The sequence below is a fragment of the Oryx dammah genome, unplaced genomic scaffold, assembly GCF_014754425.2.
Source record: "Oryx dammah isolate SB20612 unplaced genomic scaffold, SCBI_Odam_1.1 HiC_scaffold_2, whole genome shotgun sequence".
Lineage (NCBI taxonomy): Eukaryota > Metazoa > Chordata > Mammalia > Artiodactyla > Bovidae > Oryx > Oryx dammah.
The window spans coordinates 176,342,646-176,365,205 of record NW_024070186.1 but is presented as its reverse complement, the minus strand read 5'-3'; the positions used below and the strand labels follow the sequence as shown (position 1 = coordinate 176,365,205).

Here is a 22,560-nt window from a genome sequence, read left to right as displayed (position 1 = left end):
CCCTACCAAGGATTGAACCTATGTCTCCTGTCATGGCTGATAGATTCTTTAACAGTGAGCTGCATATTTATTTACAATTGCTGTATCTTCTTCTTGTGTTCCCTTGCTCATTATATAGTGTCAATCCTTTTCTCTGGTAACAGTCTTTATCTTAAAGTTTCTTTTGTCTGATATGAGTAATGTTGCTCCAGGTTTTGTTTTGTTTTTTTAATTTCCAATTTCATGGAATATCTTTACCTGTCCCCTCAATTTCAGTCTGTATGTGTCCCTAAAACTGAAGTAGGTCTCTTCTAGGCAGCATATACACAACTTTTGCTTTTGTATCCGTTCAGCTAGTCTCTGTCATTTGGTTGGGATACTTAATTCATTCACATTTAAGGTAATTATCAATATGCAAGTTCCTATTACAATTTTCTCAATTGTTTTATGTTTGTTTTTGTAGGTCTTTTCTCTTACCTTCCTATTTGTGTTCTTCTCTTAGGTTTTCCTTTATTGTGCCCATCTTTGCATGAAATGTTCCCTTGGTATCTCTAATTTTCTTGAAGAGATCTCTAGTCTTTGCCATTCTGTTGTTTTCCTCTATTTCTTTGCACTGATCACTGAGAAAGGCTTTCTTATCTCTTCTTGCTATTCTTTGGAACTCTGGATTCAGATGGGTATATCTTTCCTTTCCTCCTTTGCCTTTCACTTCTCTTCTTTTCACAGCTATTTGTAAGGCCTCCTTAGACAACCATTTTGCCTTTTTGCATTTCTTTTTCTTAGGGATGGTCTTGATTCCTGCCTCCTGTACAATGTCACAAACTTCTGTCCACAGTTCTTCAGGCACTCTATCAGATCTAATCCCTTGAACCTATTTGTCACTTCTGCTGTATAATTGTAAGGGATTTGATTTAGGTTATACCTGAATGGTCTAGTGGTTTTCCCTACTTTCTTCAATTTAAGTCTGAATTTGGCAATAACAAGTTCATGGTCTGAGATCCGACCAGTCCATCCTAAAGGAAATCAGTTCTGAATATTCACTGGAAGGACTGATGCTGAAGCTGAAACTCCAATAGTATACTTTGGCCATCTGGTGTGAAGAACTGACTCATTTGAAAAGACCCTGATGCTGGAAAAGATTGAAGGCAGGAGGAGAAGGGGACAACAGAGGATGAGATGGTTGGACGGCATCACCAACTCAATGGACATGAGTTTGAATAAACTCTGGGAGTTGGTGACAAACAGGGAGGCCTGGTGCACTGCAGCCCATGGGGTCGCAAAGAGTCAGACATGACCAAGCGACTGAAATGACTGATTGACTGACTGACTTATGTTTTCTACCTAGATAAGTCCATTTAGCATTTGTTGTAAAACTGGTTTGATGATGCCAAATTCTCTTAGCTTTTGCTTGTCTATGAAGTTTTTGATTTCTCCATCAAATCCAAATCTACTAGAAGCCTTGCTAAGTAGAATATTCTTGGTCTTAAGTTTTTCACATTTATCACTAGGTATATCCTGCCATTCCCTTCTGGCCTGCTAAATTCCTGCTGAAGTATCAGCTGATAACCTTATGAGGCTTCCCTTGTATGTTATTTGTTGCTTTCCCCTTGCTGATTTTAATTTTTTTATATTTAATTTTTGTTAGTTTAATATGCATCTCAGTGTGTTTCTCCTTGGGTTTATCCTGTATGGTACTCTCTGTGCTTCCTGGAGGTGGGTGTTAATTTTCTTTTCCATGTCCGGCAAGTTTTTGACTATAATCTTTTCAAATATTCCATCTGCTCCTTTTTCTTACTCTTCTTCTTTCAAGACCCCCATAGTTTGAATGTTAGTGCTTTTAGTATTATTCCAGAGGTCTCTAAGACTGTCCTCTTTTCTTTATATGTTTTCTTCTTTGTTTAGTTCCATGCAGTAATTTCCACCATTCTATTTTCCAGCTCACATATCCATTCTTCTGATCCAGTTATTCAATTGATTCTTTTCAGAGTATTTTTTATCTTAGTTATTGTATTGTTCATCACAGTTTGTTTTTAAATTGGAGTTCTGTAGCTTTTCCAGGTCCTTGTTAATCATTTCTTGTATCGTCTCCATCTGTACCTCTATTCTATTTTCAACATCTTGGATCAAATTTACTATCATTACTCTGAATTATTTTTCAGGTAGATTTCCTAGCTCCTTTTCATTTAGTTGGTCTTGCGGATTTTTACACTTCTCCTTTGTCTGCCCCGTATTTCTTTGCCATCTCATTTTGTCTAATTTTCTGAGTTTTTTGCTTCTTTTCTGCAGTCTGCAGGGTCAAGTTGCTCCAGTTTCTACTGTCGGCCCCTTAGTGGGTGAGTACAATCGAGGGGTTTGTGTAGGCTTCCTGTTGGAAGGAACTAGTGCATGCCTTCTGGTAGGTAGAGCTGGGTCTTGTTTCTCTGGTGGGCAGGGCCATGTCAGGGGATGTGTTTTGGGGTGTTTGTGAGCTTAGTACTACTTTAGTTAGCTTGTATGCTGAAGGTGGGCTGTGTTCCTGTTATGCTGGTTGTTTGGCCTTAGGTGTTCTGGCGCTGGAGTTTGCAGACAGTTAGGTGCAACCAGATCTTGAGGCCAAGATGAGGACCTCTGAGAGAGGTCATGCCAATCAATACTCTCTGGAGCCATGAATTACCTGGTGGGTCCTGCAGCCAGGACTTTGCCCTTCACCACGGGGCCTCAGGTTAAACCCCTCAATGGGTAAGCAAGACCCTGCAAGTCATGCTGAGCCAACAAAAGGGAACAAATATAAATCAAGACAAGCAATAAAAATAAAACCAAGTAAAACAAAGACCACAAAGAAACAAGAAAACAAACAAACATACAAAGACCACAAGGCCAAAATAGAATAAAACCAACAAGAGCAAAAAACAAAATCCAAACAAACAACAACAAAAACCCAGAAAAAACAAACCTTATAAAACCCTGAAACACAAAGAAACAAAAGACAGAAACAGAACAAAAAGTGAAATAAAATAGAAACACAAAATATATGAAAAAATAGAAATAAGTAAAAAAATAAATAGAACAATAACAATAAGAGTGATCATTCCTTGGGGCCTCTGCTATCAATGCCCTTGCCCCCAAAGGGTTGTTGTTGTTCAAACCCTCAGTCATGTCTGACTCTTTGCCACCCATGGACTGCAAAACACCAGGCTTCCTTGTCCTTCACTGTTTCCCAGAGTTTGCTCAAACTCAGGTCCTTTGAACTGGTGATGCAATCCAACCATCTCATCTTCTGTCATCCCTTTCTCCTTTCCCTTTAATCTTCCCTAGCCTCAGGGTCTTTTCCAATGAATCAGGTCTTCACACCAGTGGCCAAAGTATTGGAGCTTCAGCTTCAGCATCAGTCCTTCTAAGGAATATTCAGAGTTGATTTCTTTTAGGATTGACTGGTTTGATCTCCTTGCTGTTCAAGGAACTCTCAAGAGTTTTCTCCAGCACCACAATTCAAAAGTATCAATTTTTCAATGCTCAGCCTTTGTTATGGTCCAACTCTCACATTCATACATAAGTACTGGAAAAATGATAGCTTTGACTACATGGGCCTTTGTTGGCAATGTAATGTCTCTACTTTTTAATACAGTGTCTAGGTTTGTCATAGCTTTTCTTCCAAGGAGCAAGTGTATTTTAATTTCATGGCTGTAGTCACTGTCCACAGTGATTTTGGAGCCGAAGAAAATAGTCTGTCACTGTTTCCATTGTTTCTCCATCTATTTGCCGTGAAGTAATGGGACCAGTTGCCATAATCTTAGTTCTCTGAATGTTGAGTTTTAAACCAGCCTTTTCACTCTCCTCTTTCACATTCATCAAGAGGCACTTTAGTTCCTCTTTGCTTTCTGCCATAACGATGGTGTCATCTGCATATATGAGGTTATTGGTATTTCTCCCAGCAATCTTTATTCCAGCTTGTGCTTCATCCAGTCAGGCATTTCACATGATATACACTGTATATAAGTTGAATTAGCAGGGTGACAATATACAGCCTTGATGTACTCCTTTCCCAATTTTGAGCCAGGTGAGTGAGCCACAGCCAAACTCCACCCTCGTAAGAGGCCCTCCAAGACCTCTTTGTAGGTCTAGACCATGGACCAGTACCAGTCTGTGACCTGTTAGGAAGCAGGATGCATAGAAATAGGTAAGAGGTGGGTGAGTGTGTGAAGCTTCATCTTCAACTCCCCATTACTTGCATTACTGCCTGCACCATCCTCCTACCCCCAAAACACTGTCTTCCTCAATACTGTTCTCTGCTTCCAAAAAGTTTGGGGCCTGCTGCTATTTGGGGCAGCTCAGACTCTGATCTAGACCAACTCCCACATGTATGTGTCCACAAAGACTACAGCTACTAAAGCTAGACCCATATCTGATGTGAGAGCACTCATTTTCCATTCAGATGTCAATAGGTGTTATATTTTAAAAAATGAATCATGGGTGTTTAATCTGTGACTTTCACAGCTGTATGGAGAGATTTTAATTCTGCTTCCTTAATCACACAGCCCCAAGAGCTCAGCTTTGGTTTTGGTCACACCTCTGCATGTGGGTCACCCTCCAACATCTGCACCCCACCTAGGTGAGAGGGGGTGATGAAGGCTGTGACTAACTGAGGCTTACTTGTTTTCTTGCTTGGGTCAGAACCCCCTCTACTGCCTACAGTGGCAGAGTCTGGCAGGAGGTGGTGGTGGACTGGAGCATGGGGGCTTGCTCAAGCATGAGAGTGACATGGTAGCAACTCCTGGGGCATGTGCTCACTCTGGCAGGAGCCCTACTCAGTGCCTGCAGAGGCAAGGACTGGTGTATGGGGAGAGAGGCCACAATGGCTGCCCTTTCTGTATGTGCCACTCAACAATGGTGCCTTGCTTCCACGGGAGTCTGAGCTTCCTCCAGAAGCATTCCCAGCTGCATAGGTCCTCACTCCAATCCCTTCAGACTGTCTCCATGCAGCCGGCAGCAGTCCTCTCCCTAGATCTGCTCTCCAAATGCCATGTTTCAGCATCCATTCCCCACCAGCACCGGTGGATACCTGTCTCAGGCAGGGGCGTGAAATGCTGTGGCACATACCATTTGGGTGAGTCTCACTCTGACCTGTCTGACATGGGCTTGCTGCTGCACTCTCCTCTGGTAGCCCCTGAATCTCCCCTTCTATTTCATCTGATCTTGCCTCTAGTGAGGGGGCTTTCTTATGGGCAGTAACCTCATCTCCTTCAGCAACCCCAAGGAGTGCATGTCCCACTCTATTTCTTCTTTACCTTGTTTTCCTCTTTTTCATCCTACCAGGTTATTAGGGGATCTTTCCCGGTTGTTAGGTGTCTGAGGTCCTCTAAAAATGTTCAGTAGGTACTCTGTGCAAATTATTTCACTTGTAGGTGTATTCTTGATGTATTAGTGGAGAGAGGCGAACCCCAGATCCTCCTATTTTGCCATCTTGACCCAAAATCTTCTGTAACTTTGTAGAAAGTTTCAAGATCAAGAAACATAGAATTCCAACTTTATTCTTTTTTTTTTAATTTTACTTTATTTTACTTTACAATACTGTATTGGTTTTGCTTTTTCTACATTGTTCTGTTCATTTTGTGTGCTAAGTCATTTCAGTCATATCCAACTCTTTGTGACCCTATGGACTGTAGCCTGTTAGGCTCCTTTGTCCATGGGATTCTCCAGGCAAGAATATTGAATTGAGTTGCATTCTCCAGGGGATCTTCCAGACTCAAGGACTAAACCCACGTCTCCAACATTGCTGGCGGATTCTTTACCATGTAAACCACCAGGAAAGCCCTGAGCCCATTCTAATTCCACATGAATTTTAGGATTTTTTTCATTTCTGTGAAAAAGGATGCTGGAATTGTGTAGAGTTTGTGTTGAATCAATCTGTAGACTGTTTTACATAGTATTTATCTTAACATTGTTAAGTCTTCTAATCTATGAAGATAGATATTTTCCCATTTATATAGGTTTTGTTTAACTTTTCCCAGCAAAGTTTTATAGTTCTCAGCACAAGTTTTCATATCCTTGGTTGGAATTTTTCCTAGGTATTTAATTATTTCAGATGCTATTACAAATGAAAGTGCTTTCTTTAATTCATTTTCAAATTTTTTATCACTGGTGTACAGAAACAAAATTGATTTTTATGTGTTAATCCTGTAATCTGAAAGTTTGCTAGTTTTTTCATTAGCTATAGTAACCATCCTGATGGTTCTTTGGGCTTTTCCCTATATAAATCATTCTATCTGTGAAAAGAGACAGTTTTAATTCTCTCCAACTTAAATATTTTAAAATTTTTATTTCTCATCCAATTTCTCTGGCTACAATTACAACTCAATGTTGAATAGCCATGGTGAAAGGGAGCATTCTTATCTTATTTATGATTTTAGAAGGAAAACTTTCAGTCTTTCATCATTGAGTGTACCTGCAGTTTTTACATAAATACTCTTTGTCATTCTGAGAAAATCCTAATTATCTGGGTGTATTTCCATAAAAGCACACTGAATTTTGTCAAATGTCTTTTATGAATCAGTTGGGATAATCATGTGGGATTTTTTCCCATTATTTTGACAATGAATGATTTGATTTTGTTTTGTTGAAATTTCCTTGCATTTCAGGTGTAATTTCACTTGGTCATGGTGTAATCATTTAAATTGCTATTGGTTTTGTTTGCTACTGCTTTGCCAGAGACTTTTGCACATATATTCACAAAAGGTATTTGTTTCTAATTATCTCTTCTTGTGATACCTTTATCTGCCTTTGCTATAGGAAAATGATTTCCTCATAAAATGAGTTAGGAATTGTTCTCTCATATTCTATTTTTAAAGAGTTTTAGGGAAATTCATGTTACTTATAAAGTTTGATGGAACTTACCAGTTAAACCATCTGATCCTGGGCTTCTCTTTGTTGTGAGATTTTTCATTCTTCTTTTAATCTCTTTATTTGTTAGAGGTCTACTGAGATTTTCTAATTCTTCTTCAGTCAGTTTAGATTATTTTTGTGCTCTTATAAGTTTTTCCATTTCATCTCAGTTATCTAATTTATGATGTGCAATCTTTCAGTCTTGTACAACTTTTTATTCTGGAAAATCAAACGTAAATTCCTCACATTCATTTCTGATTGCAGTTATTTCCTTCTCTCTTTTTCCTTAGACAATTTAGCTGAAGTTCTTAAATTTTGTTGCTCTTTTCAACGAATTTCCTTTTAGTTTCACTGTTTCTTTTATCTCCAATCTTTATTATTTTCTTCCTTCTGCTGCCTTTGGCTTTAGTTTTCTCTTATTTTACTCATTTCTCAAGGTGTAAAGTTACAAAAGAAAAATAGAATAATCTTGATTTCATATTTCTTTACCTAGTTACCTTTACTGAAGATCTTTATTTCTTCATACAACTTCAAGTTATGTTATAGCATAATTTTATTTCATCCAAAATGACTCCTTTTAACATTTCTTGTAATACAAGTTGAGTGGTAGTGTACCTACCTGCCTTTTTATAAAATCTGGGAGGTTCTTATTTTCTCTACATTTTTAAAGGACAGATTTGCTGGATATAGAATTCTTGATAGATAAAGTTTCTGTTTTTTTTTTTTTTTAATTCCACAGTTTTCTGTTTTCCATGGTTTTTAATGGGAAATCCACAATTTTATCAAGAACTCTTTGAACTTGGTGAGTTAATTCTTTCATGATGTTTTCAAGGTCTTCCTTTTTGTCTTTCTAGACTGATTACAATGTGTCTTCATGAGGATCTCTAAATTCATTCTAAATGGAGTCTGCTGAATTTCTTGTATTTGTAGATTCATATCTTTTATCAAATTTGGGATGTTTTTAACTATTTTTTCTTGAAATATTGTTTTTGCCTCCTTTTCTCTTTTTTCTCCTCTGGGACAATATATATGTATGGTCTCCCTGATGGTGTCTCAGGGATCCCTTAGACTTTATTCACTTTTCTTCACTATTTTTTCTGTCTTTTCCTTAGACTTAACTGTCCTGTCTCTAAGTTCACAGAATTGGCCTGATTAAATCTGTTTTGAAACTTTCCAGTGAATTTTTTTTATTTCATTTATTATGATTTTAATTTGTTTGGTTCACCATAATTTCTTCTTATTTTGCTCAAAGACTACCTCTTAATCTCCTCTCATTTTAAGCAAATGTATAATAAGACTTTGAGTATCAGAATACTGAATTTATAATGACTGAATATTATTTTGCATTTTGGCATTCTTTAAATTGTGTATAACTCTCCTCAGAGAATATTAATAAGCAGGTCATTGTCCCTGAGAAAACAAATGGTCCTATAAAGTTATAGTGCTATTCTTACAATGAAACTGAATAGAAATCATGCTAAACCAACTTTCCTAGAAATATTTCTTAGAGTACACCTTATTACTATAGGAAGTCAGGTTAGTATCTATTTTTATAATCATTTTGTGTCACATGTCATATGTAGGCATACTGAGTAAGAGCTCTTAGATATTTCACGAGGGTATTCTAATAAAAATATAATATTGTAGGGGCTTTTAGAACTGCCTTGAATGGGACATGAACATATTCTGTACTTCATACCAGTAGTGATTAAGCAGAGAAGTTGTCCCAGAGTATAATTACATTTAAACAACTGAACTATGAACTGAGATCAATTTTAGTACAAAATAAATTTTTAAAAAATGATCACAAAAAATCCTAGAAAGTCTTCGAACATTTGGTTAAGTAGAAATTACAAGAAAAATTATAAAACATTTCTAACTCAATGATACTGAAAATACAACATGTCTAAATGTGTGGGATACAACTAAATTAGTACTTAGAAGAAACTTTATAGCTTTAAGTGCTCATATATTATTCCAAAGGAGAGAGGTTTAAAATCATGTAATAATTGATCTTACAAAGGTAGAATAAGCCTAACCAATTTCATCCAAGGTAACAGAAAAAAAGGAAAATAAATATAAGAACAGAAATTAATAAAGCAGGATATAAAAATACACAACATTAATAAAACCAAAAAGCAACACTTTGAAAAGAAAAAAAAAGTGGCAAATATTGATTGGACAGAAAGGGTAGGAGAGTGTGAATGAATACAGAATACTAGGAATGAATGAGCAGTTATCAATAGTTAGAATAGACCTTAAAGAATCATAAGGAAATGTTATGAATAACTTTATGTCAATAGTTTTAGATACTTAGATGAAATGCAAAAGTTCTTTGAAAAAGATGACCTCTCAAAAATTCTGAAAGGAAGTATAAGAAATCTTAATAGCCCTGTCTCAAGAAGAAAATAAATTTATAATTAACAACAAAACTTCCCACAAAGAAAACTCCAAGTGTGAGATGAGACCTTTCACTGGTGAGCTCTTCTTTCCTTAAGAAAGGAAAAATATCCATTTTAGAAAAAATCCATTTTTCAGGACTATAATATAAAGGAACTGAATTTCTACCAACAACTCAAATAAGCAAGGAAACAAATTCTCCCCTAAACCTTCCAAAAGTGGGCACAGTCTTGCAGATAGTTTGATTTTACCCAACGAGACTTATTTGTTTAAAAGCTGTAAGATAATAAATCTGCACAATTCACTAATTTTGTGGTAACTTACTTCAGTAGCAATACAAAACAAATACAGACTAATTAATAGCAATGTGATTAAGTATCCTCCTATATGTTTCTTAGTCTGCTATTCAGAAATCAATAATTTCTCATATGGCTTAATGTTCCCCCTTGAATAAGTGTGCAGTGAATATTATAATAGATCTTCAGCTAGCTCAGGGAATTAATTATTTCATGGGAGGGCATGATTTAAGGTCAACAATGGATTGGAAGCTTATTCTTCTCAGTCTCTGCAAATCCAAGGATAGCTGGATTACTTAAAACAGATCACAATAATGTTTGTAGAGTGATTTAATAAAGGCATGCCAATAGTCTATCTCCTAAGAAATTCCTGTTTGATATCTTTGCCAATCCAGTCAATTTCTCCTTAATCTCAAAATCAAGAGGAAAATAAATAGATAAATATTCTGCAAATGCCATGCAAAATAACCCTGCAGGAAGAGGATTGGGTTAGCGAAAATATCAGTGTCATAATTTGTTTTGCAAATCACAACATGATTCTTATAATTTTAGTGACACTTAATATGGTTATTAACACTAGCATAAAACTTCCCCAGAAACCCCGAAGCAAACAATTTTGCAATGTTTGATTCTTCAAGCCAATTTCTCTTGAACTATTCCTGTGGAAAAGGGGAAATTGCTTTAAGTCCTTACCCTGAATTGAGGTTATAAATAAATCTGCTACCGCACCAACAATCCCTGCACAGTAGTTAAATATGACGAGCTTGGTGTAGGCACTGGTATGACTAGAAAACAGGAAACTTATCAGGTACATGAAGGGGATGACAGACCAGCCAAACACGATGAAGATGAGCAATGTATCCAGAAGGCGGTAATCCGTGACCAATATTTTCAAGTCAGAGAACATGAACACCACCTGAGATACAGAATACAGAAATGAAGTCAAACTGAAGAAAACTATGCAATATAATACATGAGAACACAAGTCAATAAACTCAGAGAAGGATAAATCTTTCTTTGTTAGAATATTTTATATGAATCAAATAATTTGATCTGTGATCATGGCTGTGAGGTACTTTCACGTTTTCCTTATCAGTGAGAAGAACCCCTTTACTTTACTTTCTACTAGTTTTTTCTATTTGGAACAGTTTCATTTTGTTCTTGAACAAGATCAAAGTATATTCTTTCTGCCTCGTCACCCAACCCCCGAAAAACTCACTCTCTATATTTCCAGAAATTATATTCCTAGTAAGAAAACTTTTGTTAAGGTTTTCATTCTGGCAGCTGTAAGCTGTGATGTTAAGGGACCTACTTTTCACAATTCTCTGTTTTTAGATTCTGCCTCTTGACGCTACTGTATTTCTAACCCTCCTCTTCCTATCTCAGCCACTCAGTTGAGAAGCAAACAAGGAAGCCCAAAGTTATAGGGGATCTAAGTAAGGAAAGAGAGAACCTACAGAATTATTAAGGAAAATAAGTTTCCAGAGGTCTGCATCTTGTAAGTTATTAATTGTGGTTTTGCCAAATATTCTAGGGTTATCTATTGTGAACTATAAGTGATTACGTAACAGGATACTTGAGAAGTGAACAGCATTGTTATGTTGATAAGATCTACTATGTGATTGGTAGCAAGTTTTCAATGGTAATGGAAAAAGCAACAAAAAAGCGAATATAACATTAGTGAAAATATTTGGGTATTATGGACATGACTACTTTGTTTCTACCAGAGCAGACTTTCAAGAGAAATAGAATGAATTCAATTGCTTGCACATGTTGTGGCATGTATGATAATTTCAGTACTTTCAAAGATTGAATAATATTCCATTGTATGCATATATCATATTTATTTATCCATGTTTTCATCAGTGAACACTTGAGTTGGTTCTACTAGTTGGCTATTGTGAAAAATGTTGCTATGAACAATGATATACAAATGTTTCTGCTTTCAATTCTTTTGGAATTCCACTGTTAGTGAAAATGCTAACTCATATGGTAATGCTGTTTAGTTTTTTGAGGACGTGTGAAGCTGTTTTCCACAGCAGCTTCAAGAGTCGGACACGACTGAGCGACTTCATTTCACTTCATCATTTTAGAATCCCACAATTAGTGCACAGTGTTCCAGTTTCTCCACATCCTTCCTAATAGTTGTCATTTTCTCTTTTTGATAGTAGTCATCTGAATAGGTATAAAGGAGTGTCTCATTACTGTTTTTGGTTTGCACTTCCTTAAAGATTACTGATGTCAAGCATCTTTACATGCTCTTATCGGCCTTCTTTGGAGAAATGTCTACTCAAGCTCTAGCTCATTTTTGAATTGAGTTTGTTGGAGTTATTGTTAATTTGGGGGAATTCCTTATATATTCTGGGTATTAATACCTTAGCAGGTATAAAATGTTAAATATTTTCTTCCATATTGTGGATTGCCTTTTCACTCTGTTGACAATGCCCTTCGATTTATGTGTTTTCTTAGTTTTCATGAAGTCCAATTAACTTATCTTTTTCTTTCTTCTGCTTGTGCTTTTGCTATCACATCCAAGAAACCACTGCCAATCTGATGTTATAAAATTTTTCCCCTTTGTTTTCTTTTAAAAATCTTACAGTATTAGCTCTTACATTTAAAACTTTATCCATTTAAAATTTTCCCCCCAGATTAATACCAGTTTAATACCAATAGTGTAGAAAAAATTTGTTACAGTATAGCTCTGCTCCCTACCCCCTTGCCTGTGCTATTACTGTCATACAAATACATCTTTATACAGTATAAGATAAGGATCCAATTTCATTCTTTTATATGTGAATATGCAGTTTTCCCACCATCATTTGTTGAAAGGCTCTTCTGCACCCATTGAATAGTCTTGGAACTCTTGTCAGAAATCATTTGATCATATATGAAAGAGTTTATTTCTGGGTTTTATTTCTGTCCCATTGGTTACTAGTGGTTCTGACCCACTAGTACCAGATTCTTTTGATTACAGTAGCTTTCTAGTAAGTTTTGAAATTAGGAAGAGTGAGTACTACAATTTTGTTCTTCTTTTTCAAAATTGTTTTAGCTATTTAGGGTGATTTTCTCCTTTTATCACTAGATACTACCCTTCTTTATCTCTTTCAACACTGTTGAACATAAAGTCTATTTTGTCTGATATTAGTATAGCTACTTCAGCTCCCTTTTGTTTACTATTTGCATGGAATATCTTTTTCCACTTTTTCACTTTCAGCTTTTTCTTTCTTTTATTCATTAGATCTAAATGAGTTTTTTTTAGACAACATATACTTAAATCATTTATCTTAATCAATTTTTCATACATGCTTTTTGATTGGGCAGTTTAATCCATCTAAAATTAAAATAATTATCGATAAGGGCTTACGTTTTTCATTTTGCTATTTTTTAAGTAACTCATTTTTGTCCCTCAGTTTCTCTGTTGCTGTCTTCTTTTTTATTCAGTTTTCTTCTATTGACATGTTTTGAATCCCTTGTCTTTTACTTTTGTGTGTATTCTATAGCTATTTCCTTTGTATCATTAGTTACATATAACATACTAAATTATAATAATCCAATTTGAATTGATACCATCCTAAGTTTAATAACACATAAAAGTTCTACTACTATACAACTCCTTCCAACTCTTTGTTATTCATATTACAACTTACATTTTTATACATTGTAAACCACTAATATGGATTTGTAACTATTTTTATACATTTGTCTTTTAAAACCTGTAGAAAAGTGGAGCGGCAAACAAAAATTTTATTCAGTGTTATGGGTGAATGCTATGTCTCCCCACCTCATATTGCCAGCTTATATCTTGAAGCCCTAAGTCCCAATGTGATTGTATTTGGGATGTAATTAGATTTAGATGAGGTCATGAGTGTGGGGCTTCCATGATGGGATAATGTCCTTAGAAGAAGAAGAAAGATGAGAGATCGCTCTCTCTCTCCCTCCCATGTATGGATGTAGTGAGAAGGTGGCCATCTGCAAGCCATGAAGAGAGTTCTCACTAGGAAACCAATCAGTACCTTGATCTTGGAGTTCCTAGTTGTCCCTCAGCTTTCATTTATCTGAAAATGTTTTAACTTCTTCCTTGTTTTACAAAAACAGCTTGCTGGATATAGAATTCTTCAGTGACACTTTTTCTCTTATTTTCAATGGGTCATCCCACTGCTTTCTGGCCTCTAAAATCTTTACTAAGAAACTGATTAGTAATATTATTTATTAATATTATTCAGGATTATTTACACACAGGGAGTTACTTCTCACTTGGAATATCCTCTCCTTGTCTTTGAATTTCAGCAGTTTAATTATCATGTTTCTCAGTATGGGTCTTGTTTGATTATTTCTTACATGCTATTTTTTGAGATTCTTGGGGTTTTAGATTCATGTCCTTCATCAAATTTGAGAAGTTTTCAGACATTATTTCTTTAAATATCTTTTCACCTGTTCTTTCTCTCTTTTCTCCCTGGGACTCCTGTTATGTGTAATTGATCCAGTTGATGGAACTCCACAATTCTCTGAGGCCTGTTTTACTTTTTGCCATTATTTTTTCCTCCTGCTCTTTTGACTTGGTAATTTCAGTTTTCTTAAAGCTTGCTAATTCTTCATCCTGCTTGTTCAATCTTCTGTTGAAATCCTTCAGGGTTTTTCTCAACCAGTTATTATATATTTTAGCTCCAGAATTTATTTGGTTTATTATTACAGTTTCTGTTTGTTATTATTTTTATTTTGCTCATATATCACGGTCCTAATTTTCTTTGGTTCTTTGTATTTTTCTTTAGCTCTTTGAGCATATTTAATACAGTTTTTAATACTTATTATTTATTTGGCTCTGTTGTGTCATGCAGAGTCTTTTGTTGTGGTGCATGGACTCTCTGGTTGTGCATGGGCTCAGTAGTTGCAACACATACTTTGTTCCACAGCATGTGGGATCTTAGTTCCCCAACCAGGGATTGAACCTGCATCCCCTGCATTGCAAGGCAGATTCTTAATCACTGGACCACCAGGGAAATCCCAATACATTTTTAAAAATTGAAATATAGTTGATTTACAATGCTGTGTTAATTTCTGCTATACAGCAGGGTAATTCAGTGATACATAAATGTATGTACTTTTCAATATTCTTTTTCATTATGGTTTATTACAAGATATTGAATATAGTTCCCTGTGCTATACAGTAGGACTTTGTTGTTTATCCACTCTGTAGGCTGCATCTGCTAATTCCAAACTCCCAATCCATCCCTCCTTCATCCCTTTCCATCTGAGATCCAAGTTAGGCTAGACAGAGACCAAATCTTTTAACATTCTCAAGACAGGTCAGAATGTTGTAAATAAAGTATGTTCTACTTTCTTCACTTTGAGAGAGATAACTAGCAACTGGATTGCCATCTCCTATAGACCAAGATGACTCTGCAGGAGGAAGGGGCTGAGTCAAGGGCCAGTCAAAATGCAATAAAATTTCCTACTATTTTGAATGTGACTTTTCCTTTTTTTGGGCATTCTCCTAAAGAACAACTGCTATAGGTCTAAAACTGTTTCTCAGAGGTTGTGTAAGGTTATTTTAAACAATTAATTCTCACCAAACTTCCAATTCAGGAAGCTCTGAGCACTCCAAACAGGGTAAATGCCAAACCACCCCCCCCCCAAGTATAGCAATAAATATAGTAATAAGGATAAAAATCTAAGTGAAAATGAGAAATCTTTTTAAAAATCATGAGGAAAAATGATATATTACATTCCAAAGAGTAGTAGTGGTAAAAATACCAAAACTGACTTCTTAGAAACTGATGGAAGCAAGCCATGAGACATTGGAATATTATTAAAATATAGGAGGGGAAGTTCAGGAAAATATTCTTCAAAAGGTAAAGAAAATGAAATAATTTCCATGCAAATAAAATCTAAGCTTTTTTGTCATCATAACTTTCCTAAAGAAACTATCATAAAAAGTTCTTCAGGAAGAGAAAACTGATGTCATGTAAAATTTCAGAATAAAAATGCAAAGCAATAAAAAAAACTCTATGAACAAGCGTGACTACTTACTGCATAAAAAGTGATAATACTTTTTGGGTATGTAGAAATGAAAATGTCTTATTATAGTAATGCAAAAAGTCAGAGGGAGTCATTGAAATGATAAGGCTACGAGATCTTAGCACTGTTAGGGAAGTAGTAAAAGGAATAGCTTGTAATTAACCAAATGTGTGTGTTAATTTTTAAGGCAGTCACTAAAAGAAGCATTAACACAAGTTAATAGAGAGCAGAAAAAAGGGAGAAAGAGGAAATAAAAATAGATTATTTAAATAGGAAAAAAATAAGATGATGCCATAAGCCCAAACTTCTTAGAATGCACCAAGCTAGATTGTTAGCCTGAAAAAAAAAAACCCACAAACTTTATATAAATACTTTAAATACAAAGACCCAGAAAAATTGAATATAAAAAGATGGAAAAAAATATACCAAAAAAACAATGATCAAAGTGGCTATGCTATTGCCAAAAAAGTATAATTTAAGGCTAGGATATCAGTACATTGAAAAGGGGAAAATGACAGTGATAAAGGGGTTAACCCACCAGGAAAATACAAATCTAAATATGTATGCACACATCAATATACTCATTCCCCAAAGAAAATTACATGAAGCAAAATTTCAAACTATATCAAAATGTTACAGAAAATAAAAACAAGTAGGCAAATGAACTATGGTGTTGGAGAAGACTTTTGAGAGTCCCTTGGACTGCAAGGAGATCCAACCAGTCAATCCTAAAGGAAATCAGTTCTGAATATTCATTGGAAGGACTGATCTTGAGGCTGAAACTCCAATACTTTGGCCACCTGATGTGAAGAGCTGACTCAGTTGAAAAGACCCTGATGCTGGGAAAGATTGAAGGTGGGGGGAGAAAGGGACAACAGAGGATGAGATGGTTGGATGGCATCACTGGCTCAATGAACATGAGTCTGAGTAAACTCCAGGAGTTGGTGATGGACAGGGAAGCCTGGCATGCTGCAGTCCATGGGGTCGCAAATAGTCAGACATGAATAAGTGACTGAACTGAACTGACTGAAAATGTCAGTAACAGTAGTGAGAAGAGCAGCTCAATGAGCAAAATTGACTACATAGAATAATGCCCTCAATAACAGTGGGAGACAAAGTCTTTTTATTGAAGTGTAGTTCATTTACAATATTATGTTAGTTTCAAATGTACAGCACAGTGATTCAGTATTTTTGCAGATTGTACCCATTACAGATTATTACCATGCCTATAATTCCCTATGCTATACAGTATATCCTTGTTGTTTCTCTCATTTGTGAATAGCAGTTTGTATCTATTAAAATCTTAATGTTTCCTTCCCTTCTTATCTCTCCCCTTTGGAAATCACAAGTATATTTTCTTATCAAATACACATAAAATATTTATAAAAATTTACCACATGCTGGATCATGAAATATGACTCAATATATTTCAAATAATTGAAAATATTCATAAAATCTCCAAGAAAAGTGGTATTAAGCTATGAATATATTTTCAAACTGCTTAGAAATCAAATCATACATTTCTAGAAAACCTCACAGTTCAAAGGTATTTTAGAAATCAGAAAATATTTGGAAAGTAGTGATTTATAAAATAATATATTATAGCTGTGGAATGTAGCTAAAACAATCAGAAATTTTTTTAAATAAATAGATTAGAATTTGTGCAATGTATGCATAGGGTGAGGAGTAAGTATTGGTAGCGAATGGAGGAGGGAAATCATGGCTTATGAGGTAATATCTGCATTAGCTCCCCCAGTTAGTTCATGTAGTAACAAAAATAACTAGTGGCCTCAAAAAGTTGGTAAGTGGCTATCTGGCAAACCATGAGAGGAAGGTAGCATTGAGCCCCTTGGCTACAGTAGTGCATATGACAAAGAGAAAAACATCAGGTTTTTCTCTCTACCCTGGAGCTCTTCCATACCACCTTAACCTCTAATCCTTTTACTTTTTAATTTTTTTTTGTTGATTTTCTTTTTATTTTACTTTACAATTCTATATTGGTTTTGCCATACATTGACATGGATCCACCTAGCTCTTCCTCAGAACCAAAAGTTACAACATTCCAACTCTACAGCCAGTACATCTCTCTTAAAAGAAACAGATTTGTTTTAACTTTCATAGCAGTGGCTCATTGACCTTCTCATAGGATAGAAATATGGCTGTGGAGAAGACACCAGGTATAAAGAGAGAGGAAAGCAACAAGCATCAACAGACCAAAAATCCTCCTAATTTTGCTTTTAGTAATAAAAGTTTCAATAGCTCTTCATTATCTGTTTAACATTCAAATATCCAAAAACAGAAACATAAAATTTAAACAGTTGATGGCATAAACTTTAAAAATCTCTTGAGGGAAACTGTAAAAATTGAGCATAAGGATCTCTTTTATAATAAATAATTACAACAGATAATAAGATGGGAAAACACCAGGACCAGAAGGAAAAATTTTTAAGTATTTGTTTTGTTCAATATGGGACTGGTCTTCTAGTGTGCATACTATATCCTTCAATAATTGTAGAAGCTTTGGGCTGACTACATATGGGAGAGAAAGCACATAAGAAGCCAGATCAAGAGACACCTTTATGTTTCAGCAGACAGTAATATTTTATTAAAAAGTAATAGAAAATATAAAAATTTCACTATGAGATGCATTCCACAAAGTATTCTCTGACATAATGAGCCAAAGAATTTTTATCTTTCTTGAGAGATGTATATTTAAATTAATATTAGCCATATAAGAATCCTCTGGTGTTTAACAGAGAATGAACTCTTAAAATACTTGGTCTGACACTCACCAATAGTAAGCAGCAGGAAATGAAGAAGATGAGGAAGTCCCATAGTAGAGCAGAGAGCCAGAAATTAAGGGCATAAACCCCACTCAAAAACTGAATGTGCTTCGCCTTAGTGACTCTCTCACTCACTGTTAGGAGACAAAAGCCACTGACAAGAATACTCACACCAAAATACAAATTTAAGGCTACTTGTGTTCCTGTCATCACTCTACAAAAGAATGAATAAAGAGGACCCATTGGTAAAGCAATAAAGTGGGAAACATTAATTTCTAACAATAATTTTAATTATTAATTTATTATAAATTATATTATTATTAGCAGCTATTTTACTATTTTAATTCACTTTTAAATTAACTTTTAACAAAATACATAGTTGGAAAGGGAAGAAGGGATCTATTTAAAGTTTAAAGTTCAAGTTCAATGAAAAAAGTATACATACGAATACTCAGGTCCATCAAAAGCAGAACGTGCAGGCTGAGGTTTGTTGATGACTGTAATGGAAGCATCAGGGCCAGAAAGTGACATAAAAATAACATTGTCTAATACAGCCAGAGATAGTGATGATGAATGGTATGCCTCATTGTTGAACAAAAAGTTAACTATACTTTCATTTCCATTAACCTCAATGGAAAATGCAATAATGCATGAGTAAATGCATTTTTGATTACCCACCAAATAGGCCTTCAGATCACCTGGAATGAGAAGATAATACCAATCATGGGCTGAACATGCAATATAGATCATTAACTATGGATTTTAGAGAAGGCGAACAAAATAATTTTACTTGCCTAATATTTTTTTCCCATTCCTGCAATAGCTCTAACAAGCTTTGACCATTTAACTTAAGAAATTTATTCTTCAAAAAGTCTCCAAATAATAAATGCTGGAGGTGGTGGTTTAATCGCTAAGTCGTGTCCAACTCTTTGTGACCCCCTGGACTATAGCCTGCAAGGCTCCTCTGTCCATGGGATTCTCCAGGTAAGAATCCTGGAGTGGGTTGCTATTTCCTTCTCCAATAAATGCTGGAGAAGGTATGGATAAAAGGGAACCCTCTTACACTGTTGGTGGGAAAGTATATTGATGTAGCCATTATGGAATATAGTAAAGAAGTTCCTTTAAAAATTAAAAATAGAGTTGCCATACGATCCAGCAATTACACTCCTAGGCATATATTCAGAAAAGATGACAACTGTATTTTAAAAAGATAAATGCATCCTAATGTTCCAAAAACTAAGATCATGGCATCCAGTCCCATCACTTCATGGCAGATAGATGGGGAAACAGTGGAAACAGTGTCAGACTTTATTTTGGGGGGCTCCAAAATCACTGCAGATGGTGATTGCAGCCACGAAATTAGAAAACACTTGCTCCTTGGAAAGAAAGTTATGACTAACCTAGACAGCATATTAAAAAGCAGAGACATTACTTTGCCAACAAAGGTCTGTCTAGTCAAGGCTATGGTTTTTCCAGTGGTCAGGTATGGATGTGAGAGTTGGACTGTGAAGAAAGCTGAGTGCTGAAGAATTGATGCTTTTGAACTGTGGTGCTGGAGAAGACTCTTGAGAGGCCCTTGGACTGCAAGGAGATCCAACCAGTCCATCCTAAAGGAGACCCATCCTGGGTGTTCATTGGAAGGACTGATGTTGATGCTGAAACTGCAATACTTCGGCCACCTCATGCGAAGAGCTGACTCATTGGAAAAGACCCTGATGCTGGGAAAGATTGAGGGCAGGAGAAGGGGACGACAGAGGATGAGCTGGTTGGATGGCATCATCGACTGGATGGACACGGATTTGGGTGGACTCCAGGAAGTGGTGAGGGACAGGGAGGCCTGGCATGCTGTGGTTGATGGGGTAGCAAAGAGTTGGACACGGCTGAGTGATTGAACTGAACTGAATGTAAATAGCACTGCTATTCATAATAGCCAAGGCACAGAAGAAACCTAAGTGTCCATCAACAAATAAATGGATAAAGAATATTAATCCTTTATCATTCAGCCATAAAAAGAATGAAATAATGCCATTTACAGCAACATGGATGGACCTAGTGATTATCATACTAAATGAAGTCAGACAAAAGTAAATACTATGATATCACTTATATACAAAATCTAAAAAATACTACAAAAGAACTTGCAAAACAGAAACAGACACATAAACAAACAAACAAAACAACCAAAAAATGTATGGCTACCAAAGAAGAAAGGGGGGAGGAATAAACTAGGAGTATGCGATTAAGAGATACACACCTTGAAATGTTAAAAAGAAAAAAAACAAAGATATGGCACAGAAAAATATATCCACTATCATGCAATAACCTGTAACAGAAAAGAGTCACTTTGCTGTACACCTGAACCTAACACAATATTGTAAATCAACTCTATTTAATTAAAAAATAAAAATACATGGAAAAACCTTCATTCTGTTAACAATCCACATACACTTTACACATTTTAGCTAAATTTCACTGAGAAAATGTATTTCACTCAGTATTAATTCTCTCAAACTTCTTTTCCTCCTTCAAACTGTCATTCCCCAAACTGATTTGTAAGGACCTCCACTTCTTTATTTTTTGCATTTTGAACTTTTTATTTTATATTGGAATGTACCCTACTAACAATGTTGTGACAATTTCAGGTGAACAACAAAGGGATTCAGCCATACATATACGTGTATACATTCTTCCCCAAACTCCCTTCCCATCCAGACTGCCACATAACAGTGAACAAAGTTCCCTGTGATCTACAGTAGGATCTTGCTGGTTATCCATTTTAAATATAGCAGAGTGTATATGTCAGTCCTAAACTCCCTAACTATCTCTTCTCCACATTCTTCCTCATGGAGGAATAAGTTCATTCTCTAAGTCTATGAGTCTGTTTCTGTTTTGTAAATAAATTCATTTATATAATTTATTTTTAGATTCTGCATATAAAGGATATTATGCGATATTTCTCTTTCTCTGAATTCACTCAGTATGATAATCTCTAGATTCATCCATGTTGCTACAAATGGAATTATTTCATATACTTTTTAATGGCTGAGTAATATCCTGCTATATATATCCACCACATTTTCTTTATACATTCCTCTGCTGATGCTTTTGAATTGTGGTGTTGGAGAAGACTCTTGAGAGTCCCTTGGACTGCAAGGAGATCCAACCAGTCCATTCTGAAGGAGATCAACCCTGGGATTTCTTTGGAAGGAATGATGCTAAAGCTGAAACTCCAGTACTTTGGCCACCTCATGCGAAGAGTTGACTCATTGGAAAAGACTCTGATGCTAGGAGGGATTGGGGGCAGGAGGAGAAGGGGACGACAGAGGATGAGATGGCTGGATGGCATCACTGACTCAATGGACGTTAGTCTGAGTGAACTCCAGGAGTTGGTGATGGACAGGAGGCCTGACATGCTGCAATTCATGGGGTCGCAAAGAGTCAGACACGACTGAGCGACTGAACTGAATTGAACTGCACTGCTGAAGCAACATTTAGGTTGCTTCCATGTTTTGGACATTGTAAATAGTGCTGCAATGAATATAGGGATGTATGTATCCTTTTGAAACATGTTTTTCTCTTAGTATATGCCCAAGAGTGGGATTGCAGGGTCAAATGGTAGCTCTATTTTTAGTGTTTTAAGGAATCTCTGTACTGTTCTCCATAGTGGCTGTTGTTATTGTTCAGTCACTCAGTTGTGTCCATCTCTTTGCAAACCCATGGATGTAGCTTGCCAGGCTTCTCTGTCCTTCACCATCTCCTGGAGCTTGCTCAAACTCATCTCCTTTGAGTAGGTGATGCCATCCAACCATCTCATTCTATTGTCATCCCCTTCTCCTCCTGCCTTCAATCTTTCCCGGCATCAGGGTCTTTTCTAGTGAGTCATCTCTTAGCATAAGGTGGCCAAAGTATTGGAACTTCAGCATCAGTCCTTTCAATAAATATGGAGGGTTGATTTCCTTTAGGATTGACTGGTTTGATATCCTTGCAGTCCAAAGGATTCTCAAGAGTCTTCTCTAGCACCACAGTTCAAAACCATCAGTTCTTTGGTGCTCAGCCATTTTTATGGTCCAAGTCTCACATCCATGCATGGCTACTGGAAAAATCATAGCTTTCACTATATGGATGTTTGTCCACAAAGTGATGATGTGTCTGCTTTTGAATATGCTGTCTAGGTTTGTCATAGCTTTCCTTAAAAGGAGCAAGCATCTTTTAATTTCATGGTTGCAGTC

The 22,560-nt window shown here is 36.0% G+C and overlaps 1 protein-coding gene across 1 annotated transcript in view; it reads right to left on the bottom strand.

Annotated features, from left to right (window-relative positions):
- The window catches only part of LOC120882546 (ATP-binding cassette sub-family A member 3-like), a 229,630-nt gene that overhangs the window by 50,046 nt on the left and 157,024 nt on the right, over nt 1–22,560 (bottom strand). The window contains exons 19-21 of the mRNA XM_040266561.1: nt 18,777–19,029; nt 18,341–18,545; nt 10,227–10,449 (exon numbers count right to left, since the gene is read on the bottom strand). Coding sequence (XP_040122495.1) covers nt 10,227–10,449; nt 18,341–18,545; nt 18,777–19,029 — 681 coding nt within the window. The remainder of the gene's footprint in view (nt 1–10,226; nt 10,450–18,340; nt 18,546–18,776; nt 19,030–22,560) is intronic.